The sequence below is a fragment of the Pagrus major genome, chromosome 15, assembly GCF_040436345.1.
Source record: "Pagrus major chromosome 15, Pma_NU_1.0".
Classification (NCBI taxonomy): domain Eukaryota; kingdom Metazoa; phylum Chordata; class Actinopteri; order Spariformes; family Sparidae; genus Pagrus; species Pagrus major.
In genome coordinates, this window is record NC_133229.1 from 21,486,205 (window position 1) to 21,500,106 (window position 13,902).

Consider the following 13,902-nt stretch of genomic DNA (forward strand, 5'->3'; position numbering starts at 1 on the left):
ATTTCCATTAACTTCTTTTTAAAGACCTTCATGGTTACAAGACAATAAATCAAATACGAAAAGCATTTTGTTCCCCTGACTTTTCCGAGTGCCACCAGATTCAAGTTTGTGGTTTTGCAAGAAACGTCTTCACAGCTCAGGACAATATCTTTTTAGAGCGCTGCAGCGTAAAGTTGTAATTTAAAGTGTAAAATGCAACAGTAGTAACTCACTGTCACAGTGCAGAAGTACAGAGAGTCATTGCTATTGAGATGATACATCGTCTGCAATCTACATGTGGAAAGTGACCGGTGACTCCAACGATACCCTGTTCGCTAACGACAACAACATAAACAAGCTAGCAGCTGTTACCATGGACATAGCCATGTTAATGCCAGGGCTCGCCTCCTCACGTGCAAACCAAGGAAACAGGCAAAGTGAAATTGGCATGTCAAAAAAAAAACAACAATATCATATTAGTTACACACATACGGGAAAGAAACCCTGTCCTTCTGCAACGAAAAACCCATCTCAGAGTTCAGTGTGTGCAGCTTCTTCTGGTGTGGAATAATGTGAAATGAGAATTGATGGACATTAGATTGTAGAAGCAGTTCTGAATTTTTCAACAGAAAAAAGGATCATTCTCGTTTATGTAAGTGCTCTTTCCCTCTTTTGCCTTTTTGCTGGTTCCCCTCCGGCAAGTTTTTACATAACTTGGAGACGCCGTCCATAATTTATTGATATTATTAAGGATACTTTATTTGAAAAAAGTTTTGGGTTCTTGCAGAGAGGATGAATTATGTGGCGGACTTGAAAAAATGTAAGTAAATGGATGAATACGAAACAATATTTTACTTGTAGCTGATTACATTAGACACTAATAAACCATCATGGACATGGTCATGACTTATCCAATTCCCTCACTGATGCCAAAGTGTAAATGCATCGCCACTGATTAGCATCAAAAGGCCCCAAACAGAGAAAAAAAATCTCATTCAGATGAATAATGACCTGTTAAATTGCTGTTTCTGTGTTTCTACATTACAGCCTCAGCAACAGATGAGGCTCATTAGAAAGCCGGGATCGAGGTAATTGCAATATTCTTTTCAATAATTTGTCATTCAGCGTATATAGAAGATTATTTGAGGTCTTCAGTCGGAGTAGGGCTAAAACCAAATTTCCCAAATGACCACATTAGGCCCTGTTGAATTTGTGCATATTAAAACAACCAATCCTAAAGTGCCCTTCCGGTTTAAGAGCATTTAGATGTATTCAAATGAGGACATGAAAATGATTTTACCGACACAGAATGCATCAAATGACTTGGATGTTTGAATAATGCGTCCTAGAGGACAGCATGTGAGATTAAGCTAATGTTTCTGTCTCTCCCACCTGTGAGCACATGTGTTTGTAAGTTTGTAAATCAGCTTGTCGTCAGTATCGCCTCAGGAATAGTTTACCTTCATTATCTAATGTGTTTTTCTCGTCAAAGGCGAAGTAAAGACAGATGAGATACAGGAGGAAGGAGGACAACTCACTCCCCCAGGTGGGAACCACAGCTAATGGGTTGATGGAGGGCTATGAATTATACATGATTTCACTAAAAGGACTGTTTTGGATGATTTTAAGGTCCATTACTGCACATCTATCTGTCGCCTCCGTGCTTCAGTGGTCCAGGAGAAGACCAAATCAAGGTCGTTTAGAGGCAGAGCAAACAATTTCTCTTATCGAGCCTTGTGTATTCACCAAGATTTTCATTTTGCATACGGATACGCCCGTCAGTGGCTTCACTGTCACTTTCCCTTCCTGTCAATAGCGGGCTGAATATTTGCCGTAAACACTGAGTTCTGTTTACTGACACATAATGAGACAATATTCTTATCATCTGTTTATGTGGAATGAACAGAGCTTCAATTTTCCTGTCAAAGTTTTCTTACAAAATGAGAAACTGTCAGCAGGAGATGTGCATCCTCTTTATGACTGATACTTATCAAATGATTGATGCTGGGAGGGAATTCATTTTACACTTTATAAAGTGATAATGTGCCAGATTTCCTCAGTCATTATCCGCTTTGCAGGTCTTTGTCGTCAATTAATACAACATAATAGTCACTCAAGCTCGACACAGCTAATAAAAGCGGTTTCAATGTGAAATACCTGCCGCTGGGTGGTTCTTTTCCTGGAAACATCTCATGCACAGGCGACCATGCCTCCGAGAAATTACCTTTACATGACATAATGAGAGAACATTTTAATGAACGCATCAGATATCCACTCATTTTTATGGTTATATTGAGGCTCTTGCAGCACTTGTTTAAGGTGAGGCAGAGATGGTTGTCTCTGTTTAAATACTGAAAAAGTCAACTGTGACTTTTTTGAGCGCACTTCTCCAGCAAGCAGATTTCTTAAAGGTGCAATATGTAAGACTTGGCCACCTGTTGAATCATACTCCCAACACATATGTGAACCGTTTATGTGTCTGTGGTGGGTTGTTGCAGTTTTTACCTCATCTACCTTGTCAAAATCAGTTAAATAGTCAGCCATGGCTTTGGAAATCAATTCCTGCTTGCGTAGTTCCTCTAAGTAAACACCAAGGTTTTCTTCCTGCAACATCTCACCTCTCGCGAGATTTCAATGCGAGACTTCGCCTTGAACAAGACCCGTGTTTCTAGTTACTAAAAGGATCTTATTTTTCAACAAAGAGTTCAATCTCTGCAGGAATCATTTCCATAATGTTGTCAGACAATACAGAATAACAACTTCAGCCTGTCAGTAGCAAAAACAAGCATATCGGAGGTAACTTTGATTGTCATACTTGCCTTGTGCAGATCCACACCAAAAGTTAATGGGTCTATTCTGGGCCGAGACCCACTGTCCATCCAAGTTTCATGTAAATCCGTTAAGTAGTTTTTGTGAAATACTGGCGACAAACCAACGAATAAAAAAACAAACGAAAACATGACCTCATTGACGGGAGTATGAAGGGTAAAATGAGGTTGATGTGGGGAAGAAATGTGATTACTGACCTGCTGAATGAATGCCCAGTTACTACAATGCATGTTAGCCTATATATGTTCACCACGGAAGGAGCACACGAGGTGGAGGACTTATCTCCAACACAATCCCCCTCCTCCTCTGACAATAATGAGCCAGAACATCACAGAGGCCCCTTTAACGGAAGCACACACAATATGTATGTTGGTGGAGAAACTTAAATTATAAAGACTACAAAGAGATCTTGTGATATTATATAATCAATAAAAGAGTGATTAGTGTGACAAAACCTCAAGGGCGAAGAATATAATAAAGCTGAAAACTCATTAATAAAACACCTCGTTCAGTCAGTATAGATTAGATGAGGCCATTGACTGCCATACAGTGCGCCTCTCGTGCATAAGCCTCACACGCAGGAGCAACACAAGCTATCATCTGCAGCCACGTTAACGACAGACACAAAGTCAATAAGGGGGCTGTTGAAAATTACCTCCAGCTCCAGCACAGCTCGGGTGACAGCTTCTGCTTCATCTCGAGGTGTCTCGTCGGTCCCCGCGCAAATAAAGCCAGAGACAGCAAATATACTAAGCTGTCAGTGTTAAAGCTAATCAGAATTTAATGAACTAACTGTCATCCTCGGTTGTTAAGAGGATTTGGGATTATTGAGGAGAGCGCTATGACAATACAGAAGTAAATTACCTCGCAGGTAGAATGAAAGTCCGGGTTTAATAAAGTGAAGGCCCGAGGGTGTGATGTATCATTGTCACTTTGTGTATCCAGATTAATTCAATATCATAACAGCAAGGGACGTGTCCTAAGTAGTCTTTACAAGGAGGCAGAAGTATGATCAGTACTGCTTTTGAAACGTAATCGAGCTTAATGCTATTCACTTTCCGATGAGGAGACTGTCTGCCACTTTCATATCTGTCTGATGATATGAGATACTATCAGCATCACCTCGAAAGCTCCCTAATTTAAGTGTTATATCCCTTGTTACGCTCATTTTCAGGTCAAAACTTTCATTTTGGTTGTCTACTAGAAAATGTTTACATGTTGTAACATTCAGAAAACATTTTATTAATGCAGCATGTCTTTCCATCCTCTGTCCCAACGCTCCACGTCTGTCTCTTTAAGGACTCCCTCAGCCTGCTGTGATTGGTCAGCTCTCACAGGCCTGAGCCAGCGCCGCCCACAGTCTTTCCACTCAAACCATGACTCTGCTGGGAGCGTGGCTGAGGGCGATGAGTGCATAGTCGTGACATCACAACCTTACCGAGGTCCTGATGGCTCATTTTTGTTAAGGTTTTCAAAAGAGGACGTCCAAGTCCAAAAACCAGTAATCCAAAAAAAGACAGGGAGAAAAGGCTGGCAAAAAAACACAAAAAAAACAGGAGTAATCCACAAGGAGAATAGTACAAACCAGAATGAGATGAGGCAGCAAATGCGATGGGAAGTGGAGACCGAGAACCACAGGAGACAGACGAACCAACAAAGAGTGAGTGGAGGATTAATACGACTAACTAATGGAACAACTGTAGGTGTACACAGAGGGAGGAAAGTAAAACACACACATGAAGATAATCTTTCGAATACAGGCTGCATTTGACTGTGGACTGAACCTTTTGATACTTGTTTGATACTGATAAAGTATTGATACAGCACCTGGACGTAAAAATCAAATTTTCTACGATATGGGGCCTTCAAATGTAAAGTGTAACAGCAACAACTCACTGTGTTACTGGGGGTTATGTGTCCGACTGTTTCTTGGCAACCATTACCTCCTGTAGTCCCCACCTGTTGTATGACAACTGCTCAGAGCCGAGTAATAGTCTGACCCAAAACCCCTTTTGTCATTTTTCCACTTCATTTTCTGGACGGCTAAAACAACCGAATATAACATATTAATGTTAGACACCTTTCTCAACTGTTTCCAGCCTTTATGCTAAGCTAAGCTCCTGGTTGTAGCTTCATACTTAATGGACTGAAGGGAGAGTGGCATCAATCTTCTCATCAGACTCTCACCTAAATGGAAAGAAAATTCAAATCTGGGCATCTTGAGCGATAAATTAACAAGTGAGAGTAGAATTTAAGTGCTTCTCACAGGCAGAGTCTAATTCCTAGAAAGCTTCATTATAGCTTCATTATTCGGACTGATTAGTTCTTTAGTGGAGCTCTGTAATAGCTTGCAGGCTTTGCTGACCTCGTCGTGGGACCCAGCAGTAGAAATCCTCCTCACATTTAACATCGTGAAAAACAAAAGCAGCTTGATTGAAATGCCATGCTTCACACGTGTCAAACGTCCAGGTGATCTGGAGCTGCAGGCCGTGGCTGAACTTTTCACTCCATTTTAATCCACATCACTACATTTTTCTCGTGTCACATAGACGTGGTAAGAAAAACTGGACTATTGTTGTTTTCTCTTACATATTTGAGGGGGTTTTGACTTCAAAGATTTACATTTTACATCTTTTTGATGCGATCCAGCTTCACCCACGTCTCACTGCAGTGTGGACAGCGAGCGCTAAACATCGTACATTTCACTGCTGACAGGAAGTCTAAACACTCGGGCCGTTTCAATCGTCTGTCTTCCATCCTCTCTGCTAATGGGTCCACGTGCTTTCTCCTGTTTTCTATAAACACTCCACCATCCTCCACACTCGTCGAGCTATCCCTGTTTTCCCACACATATTGTTCAAGATGAGATATCTATGAAAGTGACAGTGAAATCCTTTGATCGTTCAGATGACAAAAAGCTCCTCCAGACCGAGAAGCTGGTTTACTATATACTATAAACCTCTTTGTCCTTTGTCCTTTCTTTGTCAATGTTGTGGAAATTGGACGTCTTTTCTGAAAAATGCTTTCAGCTGTAAGCAATTTCAGTTCCTTCATGTTTCCAAACTGGTTTATGAAGCTATGCCAAAGCATGAATTGCAAACAAAAGCCTGCTCGAAATAAATGTTTTGCATTTCGCAAAACACAAACGTTATGCAGACATTTATTTGCACAGTATGCTCTGTCAACAGCCTCAGGAAAGTAATTACTTTGGGATGTGTTTTAAAAACTTAACTCCTGTGGACAGCCTATTGTAAAGTGAGCCATTACAACTGATTAAACAGGAAGTTTGCTGTTACAAAATGAGCCGGTAGCTGAAACAAGGGGCCTGAATTATTTGCAAAAAATTCCCAGGATACTCGTCTCAGCTCACGCAGCATCGTCTGTGATTGCAGCTTGCCTGAAGGAGTATGAGAATTTCGACTGTACGTTCAAATTCTGCAAATGGTGCTCAAAAGATAGGAGCTCAGTGATTGAGGCCTCTTCCTGTGCAGAAACAATCTCAACACATTTACATTTAGATTACGTACAGTTTCTTGGTGCTCATCTCCTTTATGTTCGTCTTTAAAGGATACTTCTTTATTGCTAATTAAGGTATACTAATTTGCAAATTGTTACAAGTACTCTTTCAAGAGTTTAGAGAAAAAATCTTCTACGTCTGTGTATGAATATGACGATTTATTGATTGGTATTACCATCTTTTTGAGGGGTTCTCCAATAAGAAATGTACTGATTGATTTAAGATTGAATATTTTTTTCACTTTGTTTTGTCATGTTCTGCCATAAAATACACAAACACGCACACTGTCAGCATTTAACTTGTATTTAACTCATTAGATGCTTTTTTTCATTTTGCATTATTCAGATCAGTCAGTATTTTCTTTGTTGTTTATTGAGCTTAAGAAGAATTTTCTCAACTCATCAGGGAGCACTTCAATCCTTCAGCTAACCAGAGAAATTTAGCAACACTAACAATATCATATCATTTATCCCATTGCCAGAGATCAGAGGAGAGGCTCACTCGTCTGAATTCAGCTCTAATCAAAGATTTTATTGAAACATTTCAAACTCAAAATGAATGAATTGGAGCCGTTCTGTTCTCAGTCTGATTATTCTCTCCGTCCTTGTGTCATAAATGGATTCCTGAATGGGCCTACTGGACCCAGGGACAAAGGTCTCAGTTAAAAGCAGAGATGTTCTGAATGTTGTTTTTTTACTGCAAAGACTCAAAATGACTACAAAAAGATACAAAACAACTGTGAATAGAAATGACAAAAAAGCAGCAGAGACTCCTTTTTATTCTCAACAGAACACTGCGACAAGACGCTCAAAGACTTCAAAGACACTAAAGTGAATGTGAAATGTGAATGCGAGACTCATTATTATTACTATGAAGTGGCGTGAAAAGGGTCTACAAAGAGAAGTGACTACAGCGAGCTCAAAAGAATACAAATAAACACAAATGGCCTTCAAACAGTTTCAAAATTAATACTATTAAGAGATCCAAGTGAACTATAAATAGACACATAGGGACTACAAAGTGAAGTGACCACAACAAGACTCCCAAGAACTACAAAGAGGCACAAAATGAACTACAAATGGAGTCGAAATGACTGCAAAGACACTCAAAAGATGACAAAGAGACACAAATGGGCTACGAAGATAATACAAAAAGAACTGACCACAAATAGACTCGAAACAACAACATAGACTCCCTCTTATTCTCAACAAAAGACTACAAAGAGACACAAAATGACTACAAAGAGACTCAAAATGACTACAAAGAGACACAAAAAGATTCAAAGAGACAAAAAGACTACAAAGAGAAGTGACTAAAACAAGACTAAAGAAACCAACAACCAAGAAACACAAAAGGACCACGAGACCAAGAGACTCGAAATGTGTGTGTCTGTGTGAGACTCAAAACAATACAAAGAGACACAAAGGGCTACAAAGAGAAATAACTAAAAAAAAAAAAAAGACTTAAAAACTTCAAAGAGATGCAAACAGTCTACAAAGAGCCTCAACATGACCAAAAAGAGAAAAAAGAAAACTTCTGAGAGACTAAAAATGACTATTAAGAGACTGAAAGATAAATATAAAGAGATGCAAAAGGACTACAAGGAGACTCAGAAAGACTACAAAGAGACAGAAAAGGGACTACAAAGAGACTCAAAATGACTACAAAGAGAAATGACTCAAAACAACAAGATAGTCTTCCTCTCATTCTCCACAAAAGACTACAAAGAGACACAAATAGACAACAAAGAGACAGAAAAGGACTTCAAACAGACTAAAAATGTCTTTGTAAATGTCTTCCTGTGCAGATACACTAAAATGAAGACCGCCACCAACATCTACATCTTCAACCTTGCTCTGGCCGACGCCTTGGTCACCAGCACGCTACCGTTCCAGAGCGTCAACTACCTGATGGGGACCTGGCCGTTTGGTGACGCGCTGTGCAAGATGGTGATGTCCATCGACTACTACAACATGTTCACCTCCATCTTCACGCTCACCACCATGAGCATCGACCGCTACGTCGCCGTGTGTCACCCGGTCAAAGCGCTGGATTTCAGGACACCACACAACGCCAAGATAGTCAACGTCTGCAACTGGATTCTCTCCTCGGCCATCGGGCTGCCGGTCATGTTCATGGCCTCCACCGCTGTCACTTGTAAGTGTTCCCACACATGCCATGTACACGAGCACACGAACAGTGAAAGCTTAGGATTTTTCCAGCAAAACATTTTATCCAAAAGAAAATAACTAAATAAAGAAAGCGAGGGCATCGAGAAGTAGCCTTCGAACCTCGAGTAACAACCAATCAACCTCGAAGCTGAACTTTTCTGTTTTAGTCACTGGTAGACGACGTGATCAATGATGTGTCAGGAACAAAATAACCCACTCAGTTTATTCTGTTCTTGCCAGCCTTAAAGAGAATTTATGTGCTCCATTATGTCCTCAGTAAAAGGAGACAACCCAGAGGAGTTGTGTAAGTTTAAGCCTGATGGTGACGGCTCTGTCTGGAGGAGAAAATCAAGAGTTTAGTTTATCTCTGCAGAGTTAGCGAAAAGGTGCTTGATGAGACCAAGACTGATACTTGTACAGATCCCTCTTGTGTTGTTTGATGACGAAACAATGATGAATCACATTAACAACAATACCTTGTAGTTTATTTTATTTAGACACACTTACTTAACCAGGAAAGATGTCTAATCAAGATTAAAAACTCTGAGATTACAAATAGCCTGGGCCACACGCCTATATTCACAAAGTAGATACTTTTCAAACTTAAACCCCTCCTTCAATTCACAATAATGATCACATAATGACATACTCCTGAGTACATAGTGCCACTCCTGCAAAAACAGGTCTTTTAACCTCTAGACTGCACATTTCAGCCATTTAATATAATCCTATCTCTGACCGAGCCTTCCAAGTAACACTGAGGGCACAGTCACAACAAACTGGCCTCGTGAAAACTTAAACAGACTGCCCTCTGCTTTAATAGAGTGTGCTGGGGCGCATTATTGGTCTTTAAAGCTGGAAGTGAGAGAATGAACTGAATGTGCTTGATTCTTGTCTTGTCCCCAACAGGGTGCCTGTAAAAACACAGCAAATATATTTAAAATACGTTGCCTTTCGTCCACCAGTGGTGCTGACAGGACAGTTTTGTATTTTATGCCTTTGTTAAAGATTTGAACTGTAATGAGGTTGCAGAAAATAAAGGAAGAAAGCTGGGGGGAAGAAATGTAACAGCTGGACTCCAACCAGGGATGTTGTGGTTCATGTTTGAGGAGCTCGCCCACGGGCATAATATTCAGTTTCAATGATAGGAAAAGAAAGAGGAAGATTCACATTAAAGGGATAGTTGGGGTCTTTTGATGTGGGATTGTATGAGGTACTTATCCCTAGTCAGTGTGTTACCTGCAGAAGATGACTGTCAGCTCCCCCCCTGTGTGGAGAGGCAGCGAGTAGCACCGACAGGAAGCGGAGCACCATACTGCTGAAACTGCAGCAGGTGGGACTTATTTTAGGCGGCTAAAATACATCTTGCTGCTGGTTCGGTAGAACAAAGCTCTTCTTCCTGCTGGACCTAGTCGCTGCCTCTCCACACAGGGGGAGAGCTGACGGTCATCTACTGCAGGTAACACACAACAGTTTGTTGACTAATCAGGGATGATGGGAATCGATTTCCCTCAGGTGATAATCCAGCCCAAACACTGAGCTAGAATTGCAATAATACAGTAGTATTGTGTAAACATGGAACTGTTTGCTAACAAGTGATTGCTGCAATATTAGTCTAAAACCTGAAATTACATTCATATTTTGTGGATACATTTGTTCCCACTGCCCCGGTTATTTCAGGTTTCTGTCATTTACTGGTTCCAGCTTCTTAAATGTGAAGATTTGCTGCTTTTATCTGTTTTATGTCATTAATTGAAAATCTGAAGGTTTTGGACTGTTGGTCGGATAAAACAAGCAAATCAAACACATCACATCATGAATCCCACTGTATATACTATACTATACTATAATATCTACTCAAAAACACAAGTTGTATTCTGTTTCATTGTGCACAACCTGATCGAATAAACATTTCAAAGGAAGGCAGCACAGAAAGAGAAAATAGAGTGGAAGTAATGAACGTTTGTGGCTCTGTTTACCTGTAAGCTTCACCCTGCACAGCCTCCTCCATCGTTGACTGCAAGCTGATTTTCCCCCACCCCTCCTGGTACTGGGACACCCTTCTGAAGATCTGCGTGTTCATCTTTGCCTTCATCATGCCCGTCCTCATCATCACCGTCTGCTACGGCCTCATGATCCTGCGGCTCAAGAGTGTGCGCATGCTCTCAGGCTCCCAGGTGAATGAAAAATGTGTTTTTTCTCTCACAAGCACGAAGCTGAAATTTGTGCATTTACAGAGTAATCTTCTACGATTTGTGCCAGAGGCTTTTAATTAGAATGTAAGCATTAGTGAGCATTTTGTGAAATTTAAAAGCCCGGCTCGACTTACGACGTGGCCTCGGCTATTTACTGACTAATTAATTAATATTATGTTTCAGAATAATGAAGCAAAACAGAAGGTTGCCCAGAGCATGAATGCAAATAAGGTGCACTCATTGCTCTCAAGAGAACACAATTAGGGAAAATCAACTCGAGCCTGAGGTTGTGGCTCGGCCTTACATTAAATGCAGTAGAAGGGGAAATGACCCAACAACAACAATTTCACACTCAGTATTTGAGAAAATTGACAAAAACAAGTGCTCAATCTAATGAGGATGTTTACAGATGGAAAGAAATATGATGAATTCCTGCTCAAAGCTCTTCAACACGGCTGTACTCTTCTCCCTTTTTCCATCATCCTCTTATCTCCCTCCATTTTACTTCTCCTCTCATCCCCCCTCGAACCATCTTCTCCCGCACCCTCCTTTAAACCTTTCTCTAATTCCTCCTTTTCCTCACCTTCTCCACCTCCACCTTTCCTTCCTTTTCTAATCCTCCACGCTCGGCTGTCCTTCCTCCATCATTACCACCTTCCCTATCTCGCCTTTTCCCCAATACTCTTCTTCCTGTACGCCCTTTTATCTCATCGCCAACGCTAAAAACTGCAGGAGAAGGACAGGAACCTGCGCCGGATCACCCGCATGGTCCTGGTGGTGGTTGCCGTCTTCATCGTATGCTGGACGCCCATCCACATCTTTGTCATCATCACAGCTCTCATCAACATTCCCAGCTCCACGCTGCAGACCATCACCTGGCACTTCTGCATCGCCCTGGGCTACACCAACAGGTACACGCCCGGCAGCAGCCTCTGGCATATATATTCACTGTGATATTGAAACTATTAGTAGGGGAAATTTGGGTTGTAATAATGGGGTTTTGATGCTTACTGTTTCTCTTTTGCACGTGCACACAGGGAGGATTTATCTCGGGCTTTATCAGTGAAATGCATCAGAGTTAGGTGGTGCCGTTTAAGATGGAAAGCCGAGATAAGAGCAGATAACAGGACACTTATCATAAAAGAGAAAATGTGTGTTTACCAGATAAGAGTAAATGTTGTTGACTTTCTGATCATTTTTATGGGCTTCACGTTTTTTATATGACTTGAACCTGCAGTGTGGTGCTTTTACATCAAAATGAACATCAGTTACATTCAAGCCCTCGCTAAACCGGTTCACACAACGCTGCCCGCACACCGTTCTTCTTTTGAGCGGCAGCATTTTATCTCAGTTGTGCTGCCTTTTTATGTGCGGCCGCTCCGAGCGCTTTTGTCAGGCAACCAATGGTTTATTTAATCGGCTGAGACTTGTCATCTGTCACCCTGGTAACCAAGAAAATGGAGGAGATGCTTGTTGTGGCTAGCACTAAACTAGTACCTACCAGTCCTAATTATAATCCACTAGTACTACTAGTACTACAACTAATCTAAGAAACTACTTACTTATTTTGGACTTAATAGGGTGGAGGTAAATTTTGATTATTGTAATTTGCTGTTAGCGTTGTATGTAGTTAGAGTGTACAGCACCAAACATCGATGTTAGTCCACCTCGACCTCGTCCCGCTGTAGTCCTGTGCTCTTGAGCCGAGATGTTGTGTTGGAGACGGGTCTCTGTGGGCACAACAGTCTCTGATTTCTCTGAGTCCCATTTTGTCCATTTCCTTTCTCTGTGACCAGACATTAGCCAGGAGCAGCTTTAAACTAAGATGGATTAGCATGGCTCTTATTCCGACTCTCTTCCCACCCTGGGGCGGTCCAGCCGGTCGGGTTCAATGGTCCAGAGAAGTCGTGGGCCGTGATTGTCTCAAAGTCTGCAGCTCTTAATCCACAACCCTCGCTTTCTTCCTATAATTTAATAATTTGGAGGAGCTATTGGTTGCTGCATCTTCATGCACCGCCGTTGCCATTATTTATCGTTATATATTTGGGAAAAGTGATTTGTTGCAGGCTTGCAGTCACAAGCTATTTAATTTGGCTTCTTTTTTTAACAAACCATTTGCCTGATGAAGGTCCAATACCGAAACGTCACAAATAAATGTATATTTGCAAGTTAGACAGTGTGCAGTCTGTGGAGTTTGCTTGCAACCGCTGTATATAAAAGTAAAAAAGATGTTGGTAAATTTATAGTGCAGCTGATTTTCTAGTGTTAAACTGTCACCTTGTCTTTGCCCCCTGCAGTAGTCTGAACCCGGTTCTTTACGGCTACCTGGATGAGAACTTCAAGCGTTGTTTCCGCGAGTTCTGCACCCCGAGTCCCTCGGTGCTGGAGATGCAGAACTCGTCCCGCACCGGAGCCACCAGCCGCAAGCTCCCACAGCGTGACATCAACAGTGCCAACACAGGAGAAAGGTCCAATCAACAGGTAGATATTGTCTCTGTGTATACATACCAGTACATGGATCTGCTTAAAGGAACGGTCCGCCAGTTCGAGAAAAATGTCTGAGTGATATGTACGAGCACATGTAAATATACTGTATACAACACTTTCTCTGCAGGTATGACTAGCCTTGGAGGGGTCGTCGGTGGACTCTCGCTGTTGTGGCGGCGTTGCCAACGACGATCTCAACTCTGAGGTCACGCAGGTCACCACAGGGCTCTGACCACACACACACACACAAACCACACGTACGCATTAACAATCCGGGGCACGAATGAACATCAACAGCACAGAGCATTGTGATCTGCCTCCTACTAACTGCATGGCTGTGCAAGGCTTTTATTCTTACTATAAAAGAGATAAAGCGGGTCAAGCTGGCATCATTACGGCACCATGGCCTTGCACTGAATTGTGCGTCAATGCTTTTAGAAATGCTTTCCAAAATTCTGATAATATTGAGTGTACAGACTGAAGACAGAAGTAGACAGATCTATAAAAAAAACACTTACACAGGACTCTAATGTGATGTTGTTTTGTTCTGTACAAAGCTGCCTCATTGATCGAAGCCTCCCAGTCCAAACCCACATCATTAATTCTTTACGTTGTAGAATAAAAGGATCAATTAATTGTCTAACTGTATGTTTGCAGAGTTCAATGGACTCCAAGTCACTCAGTCTCTTTACCCCCTGATGCTTTCTTTTGTCAATTGTTTGCA

The 13,902-nt window shown here is 41.5% G+C and overlaps 1 protein-coding gene across 1 annotated transcript in view; it reads left to right on the forward strand.

Moving 5' to 3' along the window:
- Positions 1-13,253, forward strand: part of oprm1 (opioid receptor, mu 1) — a 32,461-nt gene extending 19,208 nt beyond the window's left edge. The window contains exons 2-5 of the mRNA XM_073481452.1: positions 8,133-8,482; positions 10,498-10,673; positions 11,424-11,602; positions 12,989-13,253. Coding sequence (XP_073337553.1) covers positions 8,133-8,482; positions 10,498-10,673; positions 11,424-11,602; positions 12,989-13,253 — 970 coding nt within the window. The remainder of the gene's footprint in view (positions 1-8,132; positions 8,483-10,497; positions 10,674-11,423; positions 11,603-12,988) is intronic.
- The last annotated feature ends 649 nt before the right edge of the window (positions 13,254-13,902 follow it).